At 42.7% G+C, this 19,574-nt stretch overlaps 1 protein-coding gene across 1 annotated transcript in view; it reads right to left on the bottom strand.

Moving 5' to 3' along the window:
* The window catches only part of HEPHL1 (hephaestin like 1), a 93,205-nt gene that overhangs the window by 9,515 nt on the left and 64,116 nt on the right, over positions 1 to 19,574 (bottom strand). The window contains 5 exon segments of the mRNA XM_033420360.2: positions 3,246 to 3,352; positions 6,907 to 7,047; positions 9,841 to 9,980; positions 15,871 to 16,084; positions 18,974 to 19,186. Coding sequence (XP_033276251.2) covers positions 3,246 to 3,352; positions 6,907 to 7,047; positions 9,841 to 9,980; positions 15,871 to 16,084; positions 18,974 to 19,186 — 815 coding nt within the window.

Raw genomic sequence — 19,574 nt, 5'->3', positions numbered from 1 at the left:
GAATTAGAAGAGCCTTTGAATAATTTAATAACACTGATTATTTGCTTGTAAGAAAGTCATTGTAAAACTACTAAAAGACTATTGACCAAGGAATAAGTACTAAGAAATCCTGAAGAATAGGGTGATCTTTGTGAAAATTTAGGACTATTTCTAAAAATTTGCTAACAGTGAGCGCTTTTTTTTTTTTTTTTTTTTGCGGTACGCGGGCCTCTCGCTGTTGTGGCCTCTCCCGTTGCGGAGCACAGGCTCCGGACGCGCAGGCTCAGCGGCCATGGCTCACGGGCACAGCTGCTCCGCGGCATGTGGGATCTTCCCGGGCCGGGGCACGAACTCGTGTCCTCTGCATCGGCAGGCAGACTCCCAACCACTGCGCCACCAGGGAAGCCCAAGAGTGAGCTTTTTGAGGGCTGAGGCTGTGTCCTTCACTCATAGCTGAGTCTCCGGAGCAGAGCCCAATGGCTACTACATAGAAGGTGTTAAATAAATATTTGTTGAATAAACAAATGCTTATTTTTATTTTCCTGTGTGCTTTTCAAGTGAGACTGTATTTTTTTATAGAAGTGTAGTTCATTTACAATGTTGTGTTAGTTTCAGGTGTACAGCACAGTGATTCAGTTATGCATATATACATATATATATAAATATATAATATTCTTTTTCAGATTTTTTCCATTATAGGTTATTACAAGATGTTGACTATAGTTCTCTGTGCTATACATTAGGTGCTTGTTTATCTATTTTATATGTAGTGTGTATCTGTTAATCCCAAACTCCTAATTTATCCCCTACCCCCGCTTTCCCCTTCGGTAACCATAAGTTTGTTTGCTATGTCTGTGAGTCTATTTCCGTTTTGTAAATATGTTCATTTGTATCATTTTTTTTAGATTCCACATACAAGTGATACCGTATGATATTTGTCTTTGTCTGTCTGGCTTACTTCACTTAGTATGATCATCTCTAGTTCCACCCATGTTGCTGCAAATGATGTTATTTCATTCCTTTTAATTACTGAGTAATATTCCATTGTGTGTGTGTGTGTGTGTGTGTGTGTGTGTGTGTGTGTGTGTGTATATATATATACACCACATCTTCTTTATCCATTCATCTGTTGATAGACATTTAGGTTGCTTCCATGCCTTGGCTATTGTAAATAGTGCTACTATGAACATTGGGGTGCATGTATCTTTTTGAATTAGAGTTTTCATCTTTTCTGGATATATACCCAATAGTGGGATTGCTGGGTCATATGGTAACTGTATTTTTAGTTTTTTAAGGAACCTCCATACTGTTCTCCATAGTGGCTGCACCAATTCACATTCCTACCAACAGTGAAGGAGGGTTCCCTTTTGTCCACACCCTCTCCAGCATTTATTATTTGTAGACTTTTTGATGATGGCCATTTTGACTGGTGTGAGGTGAAACCCAAGTGAGACTGTATTTATAGGTATATACAGATGCTTATATTCCACATCGTATGGGTAAAAGTTAGCTGGATGATTTAGGAATTGATATGAGCCCATGGATGACTTCCATGTCAACTTACTCAGCCCTGAGATTTCTTTTGATGGAAAACTCCCACATTTTCAACTGCATATTAGCTATTCTACCTGGATGTACCTCTTGTAATAATTCAATCTGCTAAGCATTTCTAAAGTGAATTTTAGTATTTCCCTCAAACCATTTCCTTCTCCTGAATTCTCTATTTCTGCTAATAGCACTATGATATTCCTTGTCATTTAGTTCAGGAAACTTGATTTCAGTGTTTACTTCCTCCATCTTCCTCACTCCATCCCATCTCATTTGCTATCAAATCTTACATTTCTTTTCCCTTCACAATGCCTCTCCATTCTGTAACTCCCTTTCCATTCTATCTGCCATCCTTCTAGTGTAGGATATTAATACCTCACCCTGGACTAGAAATTGGCTCCTCTCTGGTCTCTGCTCTCCACACCTCCAGCGCATCCTGCTGACAACCATCAGATTAATGTCATCACTCCCATATCTAGAGGTCTTCAGTGACTTTCCAGTGATGGTCCTACTGAATAAAAGACTAATCCTCGACAGGACCTGAAGCCCCTCATGTGCTCTCCCAGTGGACTTTTCTAGTTTATGCTCCCTTGCTGCTTTCCTTTTCTACCCTAGATGATAGCCGCATGGGACTCTCAACATTTCCCAAACACACCTTCTACTTCCCTATTTTCAGCTTGACTCATGATGTTTTCTCTTCCTAGACTCTCTTCCCAATGGCTCCTCTATAGCCCTGCACTCCTATAACTCACCAGATTCAGAGTTGTAGTATCATTATGGGTGTGCACACGTATTATTTTCCCCGAAGATGATAAGTTCCTTCAAGACAAGAATATTTGCAGCCCTCATAGTACTTGGTGGGGTCATTTGCGCATCACAAGGGCTCAATAAATATTTGTTGGGATGCACAAAGGAATCAACACATAAATGTGGGTTTCCCATAATTCTAATATGTAAGTTTCTTTTTCAAGGGTCTGGTATGTTTCTCCTGAACTCTTGTGCTCTCCAATACAACTCAAGGACATTAATGCAGCCATCTAATATTTAAAATGAAGGCTAAGATAATCCCTCACTTTTTAGAATAATGGGCAATGTTCACATTTTATATCAGATATGACCTTAATTCGGACTTCGATTTATGAAGTATAATTCTAGACTAGTTGTTTTATATACACATACCTGATTCAAGTTCAATATTGAATCTTTGCCTTTAATTTCTAAGTAAAGTTAGCCTATTTATCATTCAAATATTTTGTAGTTTCAGTTACCAAGTTTACTTGGAGTGTGTTTTCTTTCCTGAGCCCTTTTTCACACATCAAAAACCATGGTATAAATTAAATTAAAAATATATATTTATTTATGATTATCTATTTTACATATCCACTCTTGCTTCAAACTACCTTGTAAGTTCTAAATTTGGTAATTGAAACATTGAGATTTTATTTTTTTCCCCGTATACTTTAGATCAAGTGTCGGCAAACTTTGTTTTTGTAAAGCACCAGATAGCAAGTATTTTTTACTGTGTGACCCATACCATTTCCATCACAACTACTCAACTTCATCATCAATAATGCAAACAAACAGGCATGGCCATAGTTTGAGACCCCTGCTCTAAACCAATACATCTCTTCACATATACCCACCATAGTTGTGATAACTTGAAGAGTCAGCTTAAAGCCACATCACTTTGAGCAATTTGGTGGCTCTCTCCACCTTACCTTCACAAAGTTTACTGTTGAATAGTAAACCCATGGAATACAATTTGGGTCAGATGGCCCTGGACCGGACCTTTTAGGGACATTCCATCTGTAAGTTTTTATTTCTCCTGAAACAAATGAGAAGAAATAGAAAAAATTTTTGTTCATGTTACCTCTGTTCCAGACAATTTATCTGAAGAAATACAAAGAGATTCTTCGTATATTTTGGTTAAAGTTTATTGCTGAGTAGAATTGCCCATTCATTAGAAATGTTCCCATTAAATTCACATCTTGATTTTATGCAGGTTCAAAATGATAGATTTTCATTTCAGACTATAGCCTTCCATCTTAGTTTGCCTTTTCTATTATCAACTGATGTTTATTCAGGAAATGAAGACTTATTTTACACCTCAATGTTTCTTTCCTCAAATTTTGTACCTTTTTCCTAAGAGTTATGCTTGAGCATGCTTGAGTTACTATGGGCCTCAGCCTTGGCTTCTTGTGGAATCAGCAGGGAGCTTTGTAAACTCTCACTGCTCAGGCCTTATCCCAAACCAATGAAATTAGAGTATCTGGGATCTGGTACTAGGGTACCAGTATATTCCTTAAGCTTCTCAGGTGATTCTAATGTGCAGGCAGGTGAGATCTAGTTGGAACCAGAGAGAACCAGAGAGGCCTAGTTTCAACTCCCAACCCTAATGACTTGTTTTCACTCAACCTTGACAAGCTACTTAATCTCACTGACTTTTAGTTTCCTTATTTGTAAAGTGGATTAGTTATGCCAGTTTTCAAATTGTTGTGAGGATTAAATGAAATAAAATACCTAGAATAGTGCCTCACATTGAAGGCAGTCAATAATTGCTAATCTGTATGTATACTAATAACAAATACATGCACTCCCTCTTGTGAGGCCCCATATCTGTGCATCCCCTGGGGCTGACCCAGAGCCTTGCAAAGAAGTCATAAACATATTCATGAATTATCAAGATAATCACATTGTAAAAGGCTCCTTTAAATTGTTATCTCCTTTTGAACTGTGTCCCTTCCCCACCCTATCAGGACAAGCAACCTACAGCTGAATGTGAGCCACAAAGCAAAACAAAAGTAATGCTTACATGAAACTTTGCTCCAGGTTTGCTCATGCACCAGTTGGTTAGCGATATAATTTTAGGTCTAGTTTCCATGATTTCATTATAGCCCCTATGTCTTGGTAATCACAAGATAAACAACTGATATTTAGCTTTCTAAATGCAAGTGACTACAGGGATGGTGTTAAAGTTGAAACAATCCATCGTCTACCCCAGCTGGGAGCCCACCTCTCAACAAAAAGAGGATGCTAAGTAAATGTTTGTTGAGTGATTTAATAAAAAGGAGAAGAAGAAGAGGAAGAGGAAGGAGGAGAAGAAGGAGGAGAGGAAGAGGAAGGAGGAGAAGAAGAAAGAGAAGAAGAAGGAGGAGGAGGAAAGGAGAAGGGGAAAGGGAGGAGGAGGAGAAAGTGGGGGAAGAGGAGGGAGGGGGAGGGGAGGAGGGAGGGGAGGGGGAGGGGAGGGAGGGGAGGGGGAGGGGGAGGGGAGGGGGAGGGGGAGGGGAGGGGGAGGGGAGGGGAGGGGAGGGGGAGGGGGAGGGGGAGGAGAAAACTGATAGGGGCTTACTTTTCTTAAAATGCTAGTTTGCTCTCTTCATCGCATGCATGCCCTGATTAAACTTTATTCTCCAAGTTGCCTGGACTTCCTGCACAAGGTTAGTTTATTGCTCCTACATCTAATCTCTGGGTTCTTCCAAATCTTTCTGCCTTATTAGAGACCCTTGTGGGGACTGAATCCCTCTGAGTTCCAGTAAAAAAATAGTAATAATTTCTCCTTTGCCATGCTCTAAACATTTTTCTCCCTACTCTCATAACCCTCACATCTAGGACTCTTGGAAGGCCAGTCAGCATAGAGAAGTTGTGTCCCTTGCCACTCCTCACCACCAGGGCACAACAGCCTGGGAGGGGTCACACCAACTTGCCCACAGCCCTACCAGAGCTCCCCACTCCCCATGGCTAATAGGCACCTTTCTTCCTCCCTCTAGAGTTGCTTTCAACCATCAAAAATAAATATATTTAATAGCTTTTTTGATCCATTTTAAACCATTCCCCTCTTCATCAAAGCAAGACACATCCATTATAGAAAACCTAGAAGGTATAAAAAATGTGAGGAAGTAGAAAAGATGATCACTCTGCTGTTTAAAATACCACCACAAAGATAAAACCATTATTAACATTTTGGCTTATTTCCCTTCTGGTCTTTCTTCTATGCTTGTATTTTGCTTAACAAGTCTTTCCCATGTTATTAAAACTTTCTTAAATGTCATTTAATGATTGTACAATGGTCCATTCTAAGAATATTCCAAAATTGACTATTTCTCTGTAGATAGACATTTAGATGTTCATGAGAAGTTTCTTGAAGCAGCTTCTGATACTGGGAGTAGGGAGTGGCAGAAGTTGGAATAGTAGCCAATAATGATTTTCCTTCCCACAACCCAACCTTGAATAGATACCTTGCTAACCTTTTCTCGTGATGCATTAGATTGTTTTCTTTTCTTTATACCTATTTAAATTTTTTTAAATTTATATGACCTTTATTGCAATTATATAGGATTATTATAATGCTATTATGTATTCATCAGAGGTAAAATGGAATATAACTCCCCTGTAATTATACCTATGGTTGCTATCAATTTCATAACTGAAGGTCACAGGGGCTCTTGACATTTATCACAAGCACACTTTAACTGTGTAAATATTATGGAAGCTCCTTAAATTGTGAGCTCTTCTCTCCCTTCAATGCATCTTTTAAAAGCCAGCTGGAGTTCTATCTCCTTTATAAAGCCTTCCCTAATTGTTCCTAATTAGACAATCAGTCTTCACGGGTTTTCCTTCTCTGAAATTTTATCAACACTCTCAGATATATTCTTGAAATTCTTCACCACTTAGAATTTCATCTTGCATAATCTGCACTCTTGCTGAAATGATTCATCTTTTTTTCTATCAAACTCATTTTAAACATCTTGAGAGAAATGTGTGGTTAAGAGCTCAGGTCCTGAAGTCAAACAAACTGAGTTCCGTTATTACTAACGTCTGATGTGGTTAAGTTCTTTACTCCTCTTTGCTTCAGTCACCTGTTAAATGGGCATAACTACCATACTTCATCAATTACAGGATGCACATTTTTCACAATTTAGCACATCTGATGTCAGGATGCATCTTTCAATCAGTGGCATGTTAAAGTTTAATTGGCAGCATGTTTTTTCTTTTCTTTCTTTAGTAACAGATAAAGTAATCATGGCCATTACAATTGATGGTATCAGGTTAAATAAAATATGTTAGTGTCTACCTCCCTGGCTTATTTTAAGGATAAATGAGTTTAAAATTTTTTGTTTTAAATGTAAAAGCTGGCACAATGTTAACACTGAATATGTGTTAGCTGTTATGTCTTAATACCCTTTAAGGTTCCTAATGGAGCTGTAGGAACTCCATAAGCACTTGGTCATTGGATGAATGGTGATTTCATATTGGAGTAATGGTTGGAACACATTGACATTACAGTGAGCTCTCCAAAACCCTTCAGAGTTCAGAAAAGATCAGAGAAGAGTTGAGTCTGCAGTATTCATCAGGATGGAGCAGATCTGTGGGGTAAGTTACCTGGCTTTGTGACAGGCACTGGGAGTCCCTTCCCACTCTCCATGTCCTCCACTCCGTGGGCTGAGATGGAGTAGGGCCGATTGGCCTTGTTCATAAATATGATCAGGATGGAGTCGCCCACCTCAGCATGAATCATTGGGCCTAAAGGCAAAACACAGACCTGTGTGCATTGTCGTTGCTCTTTTCAACATTGGTGTAATTTACATGTAGGTAGTATTTGACAAAATAAACGAAGGTTAGCACCGTTATTGTGTATTTCCTCTAGAGGGAGATATTGATAGCATTAAATATCACGTCATGTTTGGCGATTGCACCAGCCTGGGTTCAAATCCTGCCTCCTTTACCTACTTATTGGAGAGGTCTTGAGTAAGTTAAGTGACCTGAGTCAACTTCCTTATCTGTAACATGAGTTTAATAACACCTTTCTCAGAGGGTTACAGTAAGGATTGAAGCACAGTAAATACTCAATAAATGCTTAAACTTTTATATTGCTGAGACATACTCTCCAGGAAAAGCTATAGCCACAGGACATGGTGACTTTTTTTGTTTGTTTGTTTGTTTTTATTTCAGAAACAAGTGCCCGTTTTGTTATCATTAAGGGATTGGAAACCAAATGACTATGAAAATATAATGTCAATTAAAAATTTTTAAATTAAAATATATATATATTTTATATATATAATTCCATGCATACTAATGATGTAGGATATGGTGACTTTCAGTTGTAATCCCTCTGTGTGTAACCTTTGGTAAGCCTAAAACTACTCATTATCTGGTTAATGGATATAATAGTGAGGATGCAATGAAATGATGGGTATAAAAGGGATTTCTAAGATAACAAAATTAAAACATATGTATTGATGTATGACCAATACAGTGATTTCACTAATGCATGTCCAAATGTCCAATGCTGTTTCTCAGTATTTGGATACCTGCATGAGACATGTGCTCTTCAGCACCTCACGTGTACACATTTCTGTTACAAGCAACCAGCCTGAGTGCCAGTGGAAATAGGTCCACACATCTCTGAAGAGGCCTGCACCCACGTTACTGTGGGATGACCCTCACCTATGACAGGTGCCTCTTGGTGCTCAGAATGTGCCACAAACCTAGTTTGCTCAGCCACACTGACAAAGTATCATACACAAAGGGGTCTGCACAAGGCATTGCTTGAGAGAGGTGGAAACAGACTTCCATCTTGGAAGCACATCAGACCCAATCTCAGTGGTTCTCAATATGTATTTGCATTCTACATTCACAGGGAGATACACCACGGTTGAGAGTCAGAGCACACCCATCCATTCTTCACTGGTTCAAACCATGGTTTTAATTGCTCTTCTGAGAAATGTAGTTGGCTGTCCGTATGAGTGGATGCAGAGTCCATGAATACGGAGGGCCGACAGCACTAAGCCATTTAATATAAGAGACTTGAGCATCTGGGTACCCATGGAGGTCCTGGAACAAATCCCCTGTGGATACCAAGGGATAACCTTACTGATGAAAGGCCTAAATAAATCTAAAATTTGTTGGACTATTATTGTCTTCAGAAGAAATATTTAGTATGAATCAGAAAGTGTCTGAAAAGCACCCTTTTAATGATAAATCTAGAAAAGAAAAATCTAGGCATGTTTTTAAGCAGTAGTTTGGGGTAGAGTTACAGATGGGGCATGTGCATACATATGTTAAGATCACTATTTATGTATACACGACCACGTAAGTTGCACATGCCTTGCTGGATTGGTGAGAGGGAGCAGATGCTTTCTGATTTACCGCCTGGTGGGTCACAGGGAACAGTAATGACCAGAGGCGGGCCTGTCCCGTGCCCTTTGCAGCTTCAGGAATGCAGACCTCTCCCTGAGCTGCAGAAAATGAATAGATGGGCCTCCCGCTCCACTGGCTGAAGTGCTGCTGGGCTTGCCTCTGATGAAGTCGCTGGTTTGTGTCATTTTACTGAGCAAACCAAACCGGGGCTCTTGGGGGGTGGGGGTGCAGCCCAGCCGCCTCCGCAAGATCAGCACCCTTTCTTCAGAGATCTGTCCACACACAGGGCTCAAAAGAAGGAATGTTCCCGTGGGAGATTACTCATTTGGTATGACAAACAAGCTTGGGAGCTGATGTTAATAGATGGTGAAGATGGACGGGCTGTCTCATAATTTATGAATCTAGTAACCTCGTGGTGCCTTATTTTAATAATAAAACACATTACAGCCTTACTATTTATATAAGTTGCCTTGTACTTTTAAAAATGGAGACGGATTTCTAAAAGTCCTCTAGATTAGCCCTCTGCTTTAAGATGGCATCTTCGTAATGGAGTCAGGTTTGGTGATGCTCAGGTGAAGAAAAGTGGGGAAGGTTAGCAGGAAGAGCTTATCCGATCTCCAGGTCAGGCAGCCCAGGGCATCAGACAGGCAGAGTCGGTTCTGAGAAGGCCAGGAGTTAGGGCCCCTGGAACTGAATCTAGGCCATTCACCCAAGCACCTCTCTTAAGTAAGGGGTTCCTCTTTTGTCAGAATGATTTTCATGGTGTGTTGGTAAGGCGCTGTGCATGGATGATTGAGAACTTTGGTGAAGTTATGCAAACACTCTGCCTGCTGTTCTGAGGCATCAGCTTGTTTCAGATGAAAATTTCCTGGCTCAGCAGAGGGGTGGCAAAGGAACTTCAGGGCAACAGGTACTGGTTAGACTGCCCTGATGATATGAATTCCTGTTTGCGCATCATCTGGTAGTCTTCTTACGGCTACTGTTTGTATGAGCCGAGCATGCAGCACACTCCCTGATAACGGGAGAGCAGGAAGTTGTCCTACTTGCATGAATGCAGTCAGGCTGCTCTGTTCCTTCCATCTCTTCTTGGGCAGAAGTCTAACCAGACGTGTGTGTGTGTGTGTGTGTGTGTGTGTGTGTGCTGGCAGTGCACGGCTGTGATCTGTGCCATACCCATGAGTGCCAAGTGTTCCTCTTGTGGCGGTTGGGCTTTGATCTCCACAAATTCTCCATTGGTGTATTCCCTGTAAACCACTTTCTTGTACTGAGAGCCAATCCAGTTTTCAGTGTGGTTCATAAATATATCTCCATGTCTGCAAATCAGAAGCAACAGGAATTAAAGTTGTTAGAGGGTAAGAAAATCCTTGAGTGCTTCTGCATGATTCGGGGGTGCACTGGAGCAGTGCTTCCCAAATTTGGCAGCAATCAGGATCTCTGTGGGGAGCTGGTTTTTTGCACCAGGCTCTCGGGGAGTGGGACCAGGATTCTGCATTTGAAAGCATCTCTGGGTGCTCAGATGTAGGCAGTCCGGCACTGGACTATGGTCCACTCTTGGGAACCATTGCTCTAAAGCCCTACTGGCACTCAATCCCTGACCAGCTTTAGTTAGAGACTCATAAGAGCCCTTTGAGGTTGCACGTCTCTTCTTGGAACTAACTAACCTCACACACATGCTCACCCATGCACATACACACACATTCTACCACCCTGCATTCCTCCAGATTTTATATGTCTCATTCTGTACCTTGTTATGCTTTTCCATTTTAAAGAGCTCAAGAAAGTCTGTGGGTTGTGTATTGTGCATAGACATACAAATAGATACATATATTTTGGCCACGTTGCACGGCTTGCAGGATCTTAGTTGCCTGATCAGGGATTGAACCTGGACCCCAACTGTGAGAGTGCAGAGTCCTAATCACTGGACCATCAGGGAACTCCCTAAATAGAGATACAGTTGATTCTTGTTATTCACAGTAGTTACATTCTAGAGAGTCACCCCAAACACTGAATGAACAAATACTGAACCATTTTTCCTAGGGGAAACACCGGGTTAGGTTCCTTTGAACCTCGGGTCACAATATTTTCATCAACAGATCAATATATAACATTGTTTGATGTGTGTTTCTGTTTAAAGACATCTTATGCAATAGATATTGCTGATCCATAAATACTGAACTCATGGCCAATAGTACTATGACTCATGCCTGAATGAAGCTTATCTAGCACCTGTATTTACTCTGTTAGGGCACATCACAGCCTTCCCGTGCTAAGGGACCCTAGACAGCACTTCAGCCCCAAGCTGGGGGAGCCATTTTAAACAGCTAAATCACCAACAAAAAGCACAAAGAAGAAAAAAAAAGTGGCACTAAATAGATGACCAAGAGGACACTTGTTTCTGTAGGAGAGCTGAAACAAGAAGGCAGAAGGATGCATTGTTGGTTTGACCTCTGCTGGGAATGTGAACATCAAGGGACATACATTTTTTACTGCTTTATTCATATCTGCAAGTGACCACAAAAGCACCACAAGAATTGACTTGGGGGTTACAGATAAATTTCAGCGAGTAGGCAAATTCACACACATGGAATCTGCAAATAATGAGGATCAACTATATATTTTATCTAGCACCAAGCTAGATCATCACAGAAGATAGAAACAAATCTATGGACTTTATCTCCAAATATAGTGTGTCTCATATCCTTCCATTTCCCTACTATTAAACTGCCGACACTCTAAGCCACCTACCTAATCTAATCACGTACCTGTATTAACTGGAATCGTTCCTAACCATGTTCTCTGCCTCCAGTGCTCCTTTCCTCTCTCTATTTTCTACTCCAGGGGTCCCCAACCCCTGGGCCACAGACCGGTACGGTACTGGTCCGCGACCTGTTAGGAACCGGGCCACAGAGCAGGAGGTGAGCGGCAGGCGAGCAAGCGAAGCTTCATCTGCCGCTCCCCATCGCTCCCCATCGCTTGCGTTACTGCCTGAACTATCCACCCGCCTTCCCCCTTCCGTGGAAAAATGATCTTCCACGAAACCGGTCCTTAGTGCCGAAAAGGTTGGGGACCGCTGCTCCACATTGCAGGCAGAGTGATCCTAAGCCACAAATTTGAACATGTTGGTCGGTCCTTGTGGAAAAGCTTTTTAAGGCTTCCCACTGGCAGACTCCTCAATTTAGCTCTCATACCCTTTCCCTATCTGCCTCTGCCAACCTCCCAAACCTGGTTTCCTATCATTGCCCCCCGCATGCCCTATGCTCATGCCATTCTAAACATTCACTCTCTTGAGCTCCACGTGCCCTCCACTCCTCCAGGCACCCACTTGCTGCCTTCCTGTGCTGAGAGCACACTTCCACCTCTTCAACTGACCCTCTCTTCGTGTCCCAGCTCAAAGACTACTTCTTCCCAGAAGCTTTCCCTGATCACCTACCCTCTCCCCGCCTTTCCCCCAAGATGGGGCTTCCCTCCCCACAGTGACTGCATGACTCAGTGTGCTTGTTCTAGTGTCTGCCCCATGGACCATGAATTCTGTATGAAAAGGACCTTGTGTGCCCTTCTCAGCACTTTGCACAATGCCTAGCACACAGTAGGTAGTTAACAAATGCATGTATATCTTCTACCCACCACTGTGTGCTTTCCAAGAGAAGAGAATTTTTCTCCTACTTTTATTTTTCCAGGAGTCCTAGTAACGTGTGGTGGCGACAAGCACAGACTCTCGAGCCACCTCTGCTGTTTTCCAGCTTCCCTTCTCTGCAAAATGACGTGATGATAATTCATCTACCTCCCAGGACTGGTGTGAGGATCATATAAGTTAAGACCCGTAAAGCTGTGTCTGTGTCAGACACCTATTAAGAAACACATAAGCGCTTGCTCTATCATCTCACTAGGATGTCACATGATTATGCTGGGCCAGAGCTGATGGGATGGGTCAAGTGTGTGGCGAGGGTCATATCAGATAGGGTTTGTAAAAGGCCTAGTAAAATGCCTCGCTCATGGGGGGTGCTCAATAGATGGCGAGTCTTTTATATATATATATATCTTTATTGGACTATAATTGCTTTACAATGTTGTGTTAGTTTCTGTTGTACAACAAAGTGAATCAGCTATATGTATACATATAGCCCCATAACCGCTCCCTCTTGCATCTCCCTCCCACCCTCCCTATCCCGCCCCTCTAGGCGGTCACAAAGCACCGAGCTGATCTCCCTGTGCTATGCGGCTGCTTCCCACTAGCTATCTATTTTACATTTGGGAGCGTATATATGTCCATGCCACTCTCTCACTTCGTCCCAACTTCCCCTTCCCCCCCCGTGTCCTTAAGTCCGTTTTCTACGTCCACGTCTTTATTCCTGCCCTGTCCCTGGGTTCATCAGTACTGTTATTGTAGATTCCATATGTGCATTAGCACACGGTATTTGTTTCTCTCTTTCTGACTTATTTCACTCTGTATGACAGACTCTAGGTAGATGGCGAGTCTTGTCTGGAATCCCAGGTTAGTTAAATTACACGCATATCAGTCCACAAGCTCAGGAGTGCTAGGTATAACTTTATTTCTCTATAGCAACCTACTCTCTATTTTCAAACTCCTTCTCATTGCACAGACCCTGGCATTGTGCCAATGGTCCCATTTGTTGCCTTTCTGGGAAAGACTTCCAGGTTCCAAGTTGAAGCAGAGGGTCTGTGCTGACCAGGACAATAAATGTCTCAGGGAAAACACATACTGAGGGGTAGTCTGAAAACTAGAGGTGTCCTATGATATGGCCTTGGGTCAAACGGCAGAGGCATAGCAACTGGGGTGCAGAGGGGCATTCGTTCCTGGGCTCTGATCTACAGGGGTGCCACAGATTGCCACTGGGATGACTTGGCATTTCATTTCTGTCCTGCACTTTTATCTACAGATCTGTTGTATTTTTAATAGGTGAAAATGCGCTCATCTCACTTTGTTTTTATTTATTTATGGGCGCAATCCACAGTGGCAGGGGCAGGGTGCAGACACACTCAGCACCCTCTGTCTATCTCTCTATGCAGCTTGGGAGACAATCTCAGAAGACCAAAGCTAGCTCTTCCTGCCAGCCCGGAGGGATGGGGCTGAGAACAGAAATTACACTGAGTTTCAAGAAAATAAATTTCTTACACACTCATGGGCTAAGATTGTACACGTGACAAAATTATTATACGATGATTTCTTCAGTGATGGCAGCCTGTTAATGAAATAATCATTTTATAAAAAGCAAAATTAATATTCATTTCATTTTCTACTGCAGTATCAGTCTTTAACTTGTATTGGCGGCACTGGTTTAGCAGGAGGGGTGTCTGGTTCAGCAAACTGGGTTGGTGAATCATTGAATGAATTTTAAACCGTCCTGTCCTTGAGGCAAATCTTTTAAAAATGGAGAGTCATTGTGTTTCTCCATTTGTCCATAAGGTGGCACCATTACATTCTTTGCATTAGCCTGAACCCTCAAAACCGGCCAAGTAAGAAAAACAAAACAGGTTAATACTCGGAACAGCTGGGTGTGGGAGAGTTGGTGGGGGGACATAACCACAGAGGATTAGTTCGAGGGCTGGGGAGGGGAGGGCAAGGGAAGTGTGATAATAAATATCAAAGAGGAAGAAGGGTGTGAAAGTCAGCTTGTATTGAGAACAGGATTTGTCCTTCAAAAGGTCTATGCTCAACTCCAACTCTGCCAGTGACTAGTTGGACCACTTAACTGGGCCGAGTCTCCTCGTCCGTATATGGGACAGTGATACCCAAGCAGAGGGTGTTAACTTTGGGGGAAAGGTCTGCAGGTCTGTGCCTGAGATGCTTCTATTCCTTTCCTCCTTGGCTCTACCCGGCGGCCCTGGTGGGCTCAGGGCAGTAGAGACCAAGGGCTCATCAGCCTGCAGGGGGCTTGCAGCCAGGTGAGGGAAGGGGTCTTGGGCTATGCCCCTTAACCCTTGGGTATCTGGCATGATACGCCCGTTTTCTTTCTTTTTTTAAATTTATTTATTTTTAAAATTTTTGGCTGTGTTGGGTCTTCGTTGCTGCGCGCGGGCCTTCGCTAGTTGTGGTGAGCGGGGGCTACTGTTTGTTGCGGTGCGGTGACTTCTCTTGTTGCAGAGCACGGGCTCTAGGCGCATGGGCTTCAGTAGTGGTGGCTTGCAGGCTCTAGAGTGCAGGCTCAGTAGTTGTGGCGCACGGGCTTAGTTGCTCCGCGGCATGTGGGATCTTCCCGGACCAGGGCTCGAACTCATGTCCGTTGCATTGGCAGGTAGATTCCCAACCACTGCGCCACCAGGGAAGCCCCGTGCTGTGGTTCTTAATCTAGAATCTGCTATTCGAATTATTTGGGGAGCTTTTAAAAATACCAATGCCGGGCTTCCCTGGTGGCGCAGTGGTTGAGAGTCCGCCTGCCGATGCAGGGGACACGGGTTCGTGTCCCGGTCCGGGAAGATCCCACGTGCCGCGGAGCGGCTGGGCCCGTGAGCCATGGCCGCTGAGTCTGCGCGTCCGGAGCCTGTGCTCCGCAATGGGAGAGGCCACAACAGTGAGAGGCCCGCGTACCGAAAAAAAAAAAAAAAAAACCAATGCCTGGGTGTTACCCCAGCATCTCATTGCCTCCGCTCATTCATTGGTGCTTAGCATTGGCCGACAGTCCTGCCCAGGAGGGTCAGTCTGGCGGACTTTCTGGGTACCAGGTCATCCAAAGAGAACTGCTTTTCCTGTCTCAACTCGGGGATCTCTGCCAATGCCTCCTACGTGCTCCCTGGTTGTCCCCCACGGTCAGCGCTCGGCCAACGGCCCCCGCGGTCCTCAATCTACAGCTGCCCATCCTCTCACCCCAGATCTACGCACCATCTCTGCCTCCCTCTGCATCCTTTTGTCCTCCCAGGATCACTGTGAGATGGGCCTCTTTGCCTAAACCCTTTCAGTCCAGACGCTCACTCAAAGCCACATTCGCTGGTTCGACAGCCACCCTTGAAACTAGCCAGCGGATGTGGACGGAGCCCGCCGCGGGAGCGCCCTTAAAATGACTTCAGACCCTTTCCCGGGACGCAGAGGGCAGTTTCCCTAAGCTTTCGTGCCCCTGAATAAAATCTCTTGTCTGCCAGAACTGGGCAGACAAAACCAGGGCATTTTTAGTTTCCACATTTGACAAACGTCCACGGAGCATGTGAGACCCCACCCGAGAGACTCCGCGGCGGCTTCGCCTGTGGTACCTTTCCCATCCTCCGTCCGAGTGCTGCTTTTCGAACTCCCAGTTTTTGTTAGGGGCATAATCCCATTCTACCTCTTCAGCGGCGATGTAAAATGTTCTTATCATCCCGTACGGCTGTTCAGAAGGGTCCTTGTTGCCGCAGCTACTGACCTCATATATTTGATTCATGCCTCTCTGGAAGTGGTACAGGGTGGAGCAAAACACCCTGAAGATGCCTGGAAGAGAAATAGCTTGGCGTTGTGTGCGATGCTCGAGAATTTGATTTTGGTTTGCTAGCAAACCTATGTAATTTATTTCAAAATGACTGATAAGGTGGATTTTTAAAATATCATCTTTATATAGTATTTAAAAATCAGACACCAAGGGGAATAAATTACTCTGAATATATTTACTTATGGGGAAAAAATACCATCTGAAATTCATTTGTCATGGACAAATAAAACTTGCAAAGTCGTTGCCAACAGATGATTTCTCTGGGTCTTCCCTATTGTACACACCTATTAGAAGATGGTCACTCCTAGAAAATCACTGATAGGTGATGATTATCTTCGCCCCACCCAGTTTAAAAGGAACTCATTATCCGTAAGATGAATATTCTAGACAAAATTCAAATTAGGTCACGTTGCTGAAGTCATGACTTTTGCCCTAAAGGTGTTCATAAGCTGTAAAGTACAATACACAAGTAAGGTATTATAATTAAAACCAAATGTATTTCTTCATTAAGCCCTTGAGCAGAGGATGGTCTTGTTTCCAATGGTAAGTCTACGTGATGCCAGATGAAGAGAAAAACCAACACTCATGTCTGACTGAGAACAATATAATTTTTAAGCTGAATTTTCTAGATGCCTTGGCATCAGGTACACATATCTTAACTGAATTCACCATAAAATCATATAAAACCAAATTATTGGAAAGTATCAACTTTCAGTGAAATTACTGGATCACTAAATCTTCCCTTCCTCTAGTAGACTGTTCTCAGAGGTGAGTGAGAGTGCGGGTCTCGTTAACTACCTACAAAGCACAGAGATAGCTTCTATCATGCTACACATGTCTAAATACTGACAAGTTACCCCTTCAGGATGAGCCCAAACCACTGGTTCATGGGGTACCCTAGCACCCCGTGGTGACCGTCATGAGGAAGGGTCTCTATAAAACCAGAGAGAAGATACCTCGGAAGACAGACATGGCGAGAGCTTCCTCTGCCTATGTGGGTCTCCAGGCAGCTCATTATTGATGTGTTCATCATTCCTTCAACAGATGAGGAAATATCTTCTCTAAGAACAAAGAGGAGCTTAAGGCCTTGATTGTGGTGATGTTTTCACAGATGCATACTTCTCTCCAAACTCATCAATTTACATATATTAAATATACAGCTTTCTGTGTATCATTCATACATCAATAAAGTGGTTTAAAAAAAAAAGATTCAAAGAGAAAACGTTTGACTTGCAACTGACAGGCTCCTCTACCCATGTTTTGGGCACTCCTTTTGGCTTAGAGATATGGGACAGGAATTGGTGAAATAACTAAGCTTTTCAGCAATAACCGATTTATACTCACCACCAAATATAAACTGGAAAACATCGTCATGTAGCTCTTTAGAAGCCTGTAGGGCACATGAGTAAGTAGCCAAAACCCTAAAATTATTCCAGCCATCTCTAGTTTTGAATGCCTCTTTCTACGGGTTAAACCTATTTGGCTGTTTTCCTCCTCTTCCCTCTTTGGTCTTGAAGAGTGCATTAAAAAAAAGATCATTGTTCCCAAGGCGTCCCTTGGGATGATTCATAATTGATCAATTGTATTAATATAGAAATGTTGAATACTAGAAGTTTACAAGGCAAGGATTATGCAGCTCCTACTCTGAGACAGTTCTTAGGCAAAAGTTTTGAAGCTCAAACCTCAAGTTCTTAACCAGTGACACGGAGAGGCATCTAAACTGCAGTTCTAGTGTGCAGTAAAGGAGTAAATACCCATTCATAAAGGAGACAGAGCTGGCAAGTACTCATCTTGGGTAGAATATTGGTTTCTTCTTAAGACTAATGAAAAAGTCGGGTTGGAGAAACATGTTGAACACCCGTAGCACTTGCTATTGTTATTTTTCATGAGACAGCATATGCTGCCATATATTGTTCTATATCTTTTATTAAAATGCCCCCGTTATATAATTAGCTTGGGAATCACTAAGAGAAGGGACAGGTACTGGTATTTCAATGGGCTCTCCATGAACTTAAGACCCAATGCAGCTTGCTTTCTGGGTGCCCCAGAGAATGAAAATAGGGAAGTCCCCATCTGGGACTCATCAAGAGACCACCATCAGTCACTAAAGAAGGCAGACAAGTTCATGTCCATAACCTGGAAGCAACCACTGGGCTGCTCATGCCTGGTTGATGCTTCAGAGCAGTAACTAAAATGATGTTTGTGCTTAAAGAGAACAACAACAAAAATTCCTCTTTCTTGGCCTGAATTGCTCATGGATATAAATCAAGAGCATTCTTCTAGGATTTGTGAAGCGAGATGGGCTTCATTTGGAGTACTCATTTGGAGTACTCCCACTTCTGCTTTGTGGATGTTATTTTAGACACCTTTCCTTTGTCCTTTACACTATATATTTGAAATAAAATAGTCAGGATTCTCTGATTCTAATCAGGACTATACCTCTTTCTGTACACCCAGAAGCGCCCTAATTCAAACAATTTCTTCTGGGGGAGGGGGAAGGGTAAGCTGGGACAAAGTGAGAGAGTGGTATGGACTTATATATACACTACCAAATGTAAAATGATAGCTAGTGGGAAGCAGCTGCATAGCACAGGGAGATCAGCTCAGTGCTCTGTGACCACCTAGAGGGGTGGGAAGCAGCTGCATAGCACAGGGAGATCAGCTCGGTGCTCTGTGACCACCTAGAGGGGTGGGATAGGGAGGGTGGGAGGGAGACACAAGAGAGAGGGGATATGGGGATATATGTATATGTAATAGCTGATTCACTTTGTTATAAAGCAGAAACTAACACACCATTGTAAAGAAATTATACTCCAATAAAGACGTTAAAAAAAAAAAGAGTATATGCCTGAAGATAGGAATTTGATCACCTGAGCTGGCCCTCAGTTTACCTGCATGGTCCGGCTGCATGAATGCTGTTGTGGAGACATGGGGAAACAGGGCCAGGGAGTCGCGGTGAGTCCCTCGTAGGTGGATGGTGTTCCCTTGAAAGTAAACTCCATGCATGTCAGTGTCGGTGCCCATTCCAATCATATGCCAGGAAACTCTATCCTTTTTGCACATGGTTAGGCCTGGCTGGTTGCCATACATATAGCCGTTAATAGCTAAATGGAAGGAAAAGATAGCAGAGCCCACTATAATTCTGTAGATGTACTGAAAACACGTCATCTTAGTGAAAGATTATCAGTGTGTGTAGGGGCAGTGGTGTTCAAGTTCAAACTATTTACAGAAGATCCTTATTATCAGAGAATAAATAGTCCTGGGGAAAAGTCACGTGGTGAATCAAACTTAAATGGAGACTGAAATTAACAATGAATAATGAAAATACGCTAAAACTGTGAATCTGTTCTATTTAATAATGTATACACAGGGCTTTAATTCTAAGAATCAATAAGAAATAAACCAGGTTGTTTTCTGGAGTAATTTTTTCTGACAAAATTGTTTGATAGTATAATATGATATCCTTCATTTCACATTTTAGGTTTGCAGATT

Source organism: Orcinus orca, chromosome 8 (genome assembly GCF_937001465.1).
Source record: "Orcinus orca chromosome 8, mOrcOrc1.1, whole genome shotgun sequence".
NCBI classification, from domain to species: domain Eukaryota; kingdom Metazoa; phylum Chordata; class Mammalia; order Artiodactyla; family Delphinidae; genus Orcinus; species Orcinus orca.
Note: the sequence above shows the minus strand (reverse complement) of the source record. Positions and strands in the feature narration are given on the sequence as shown.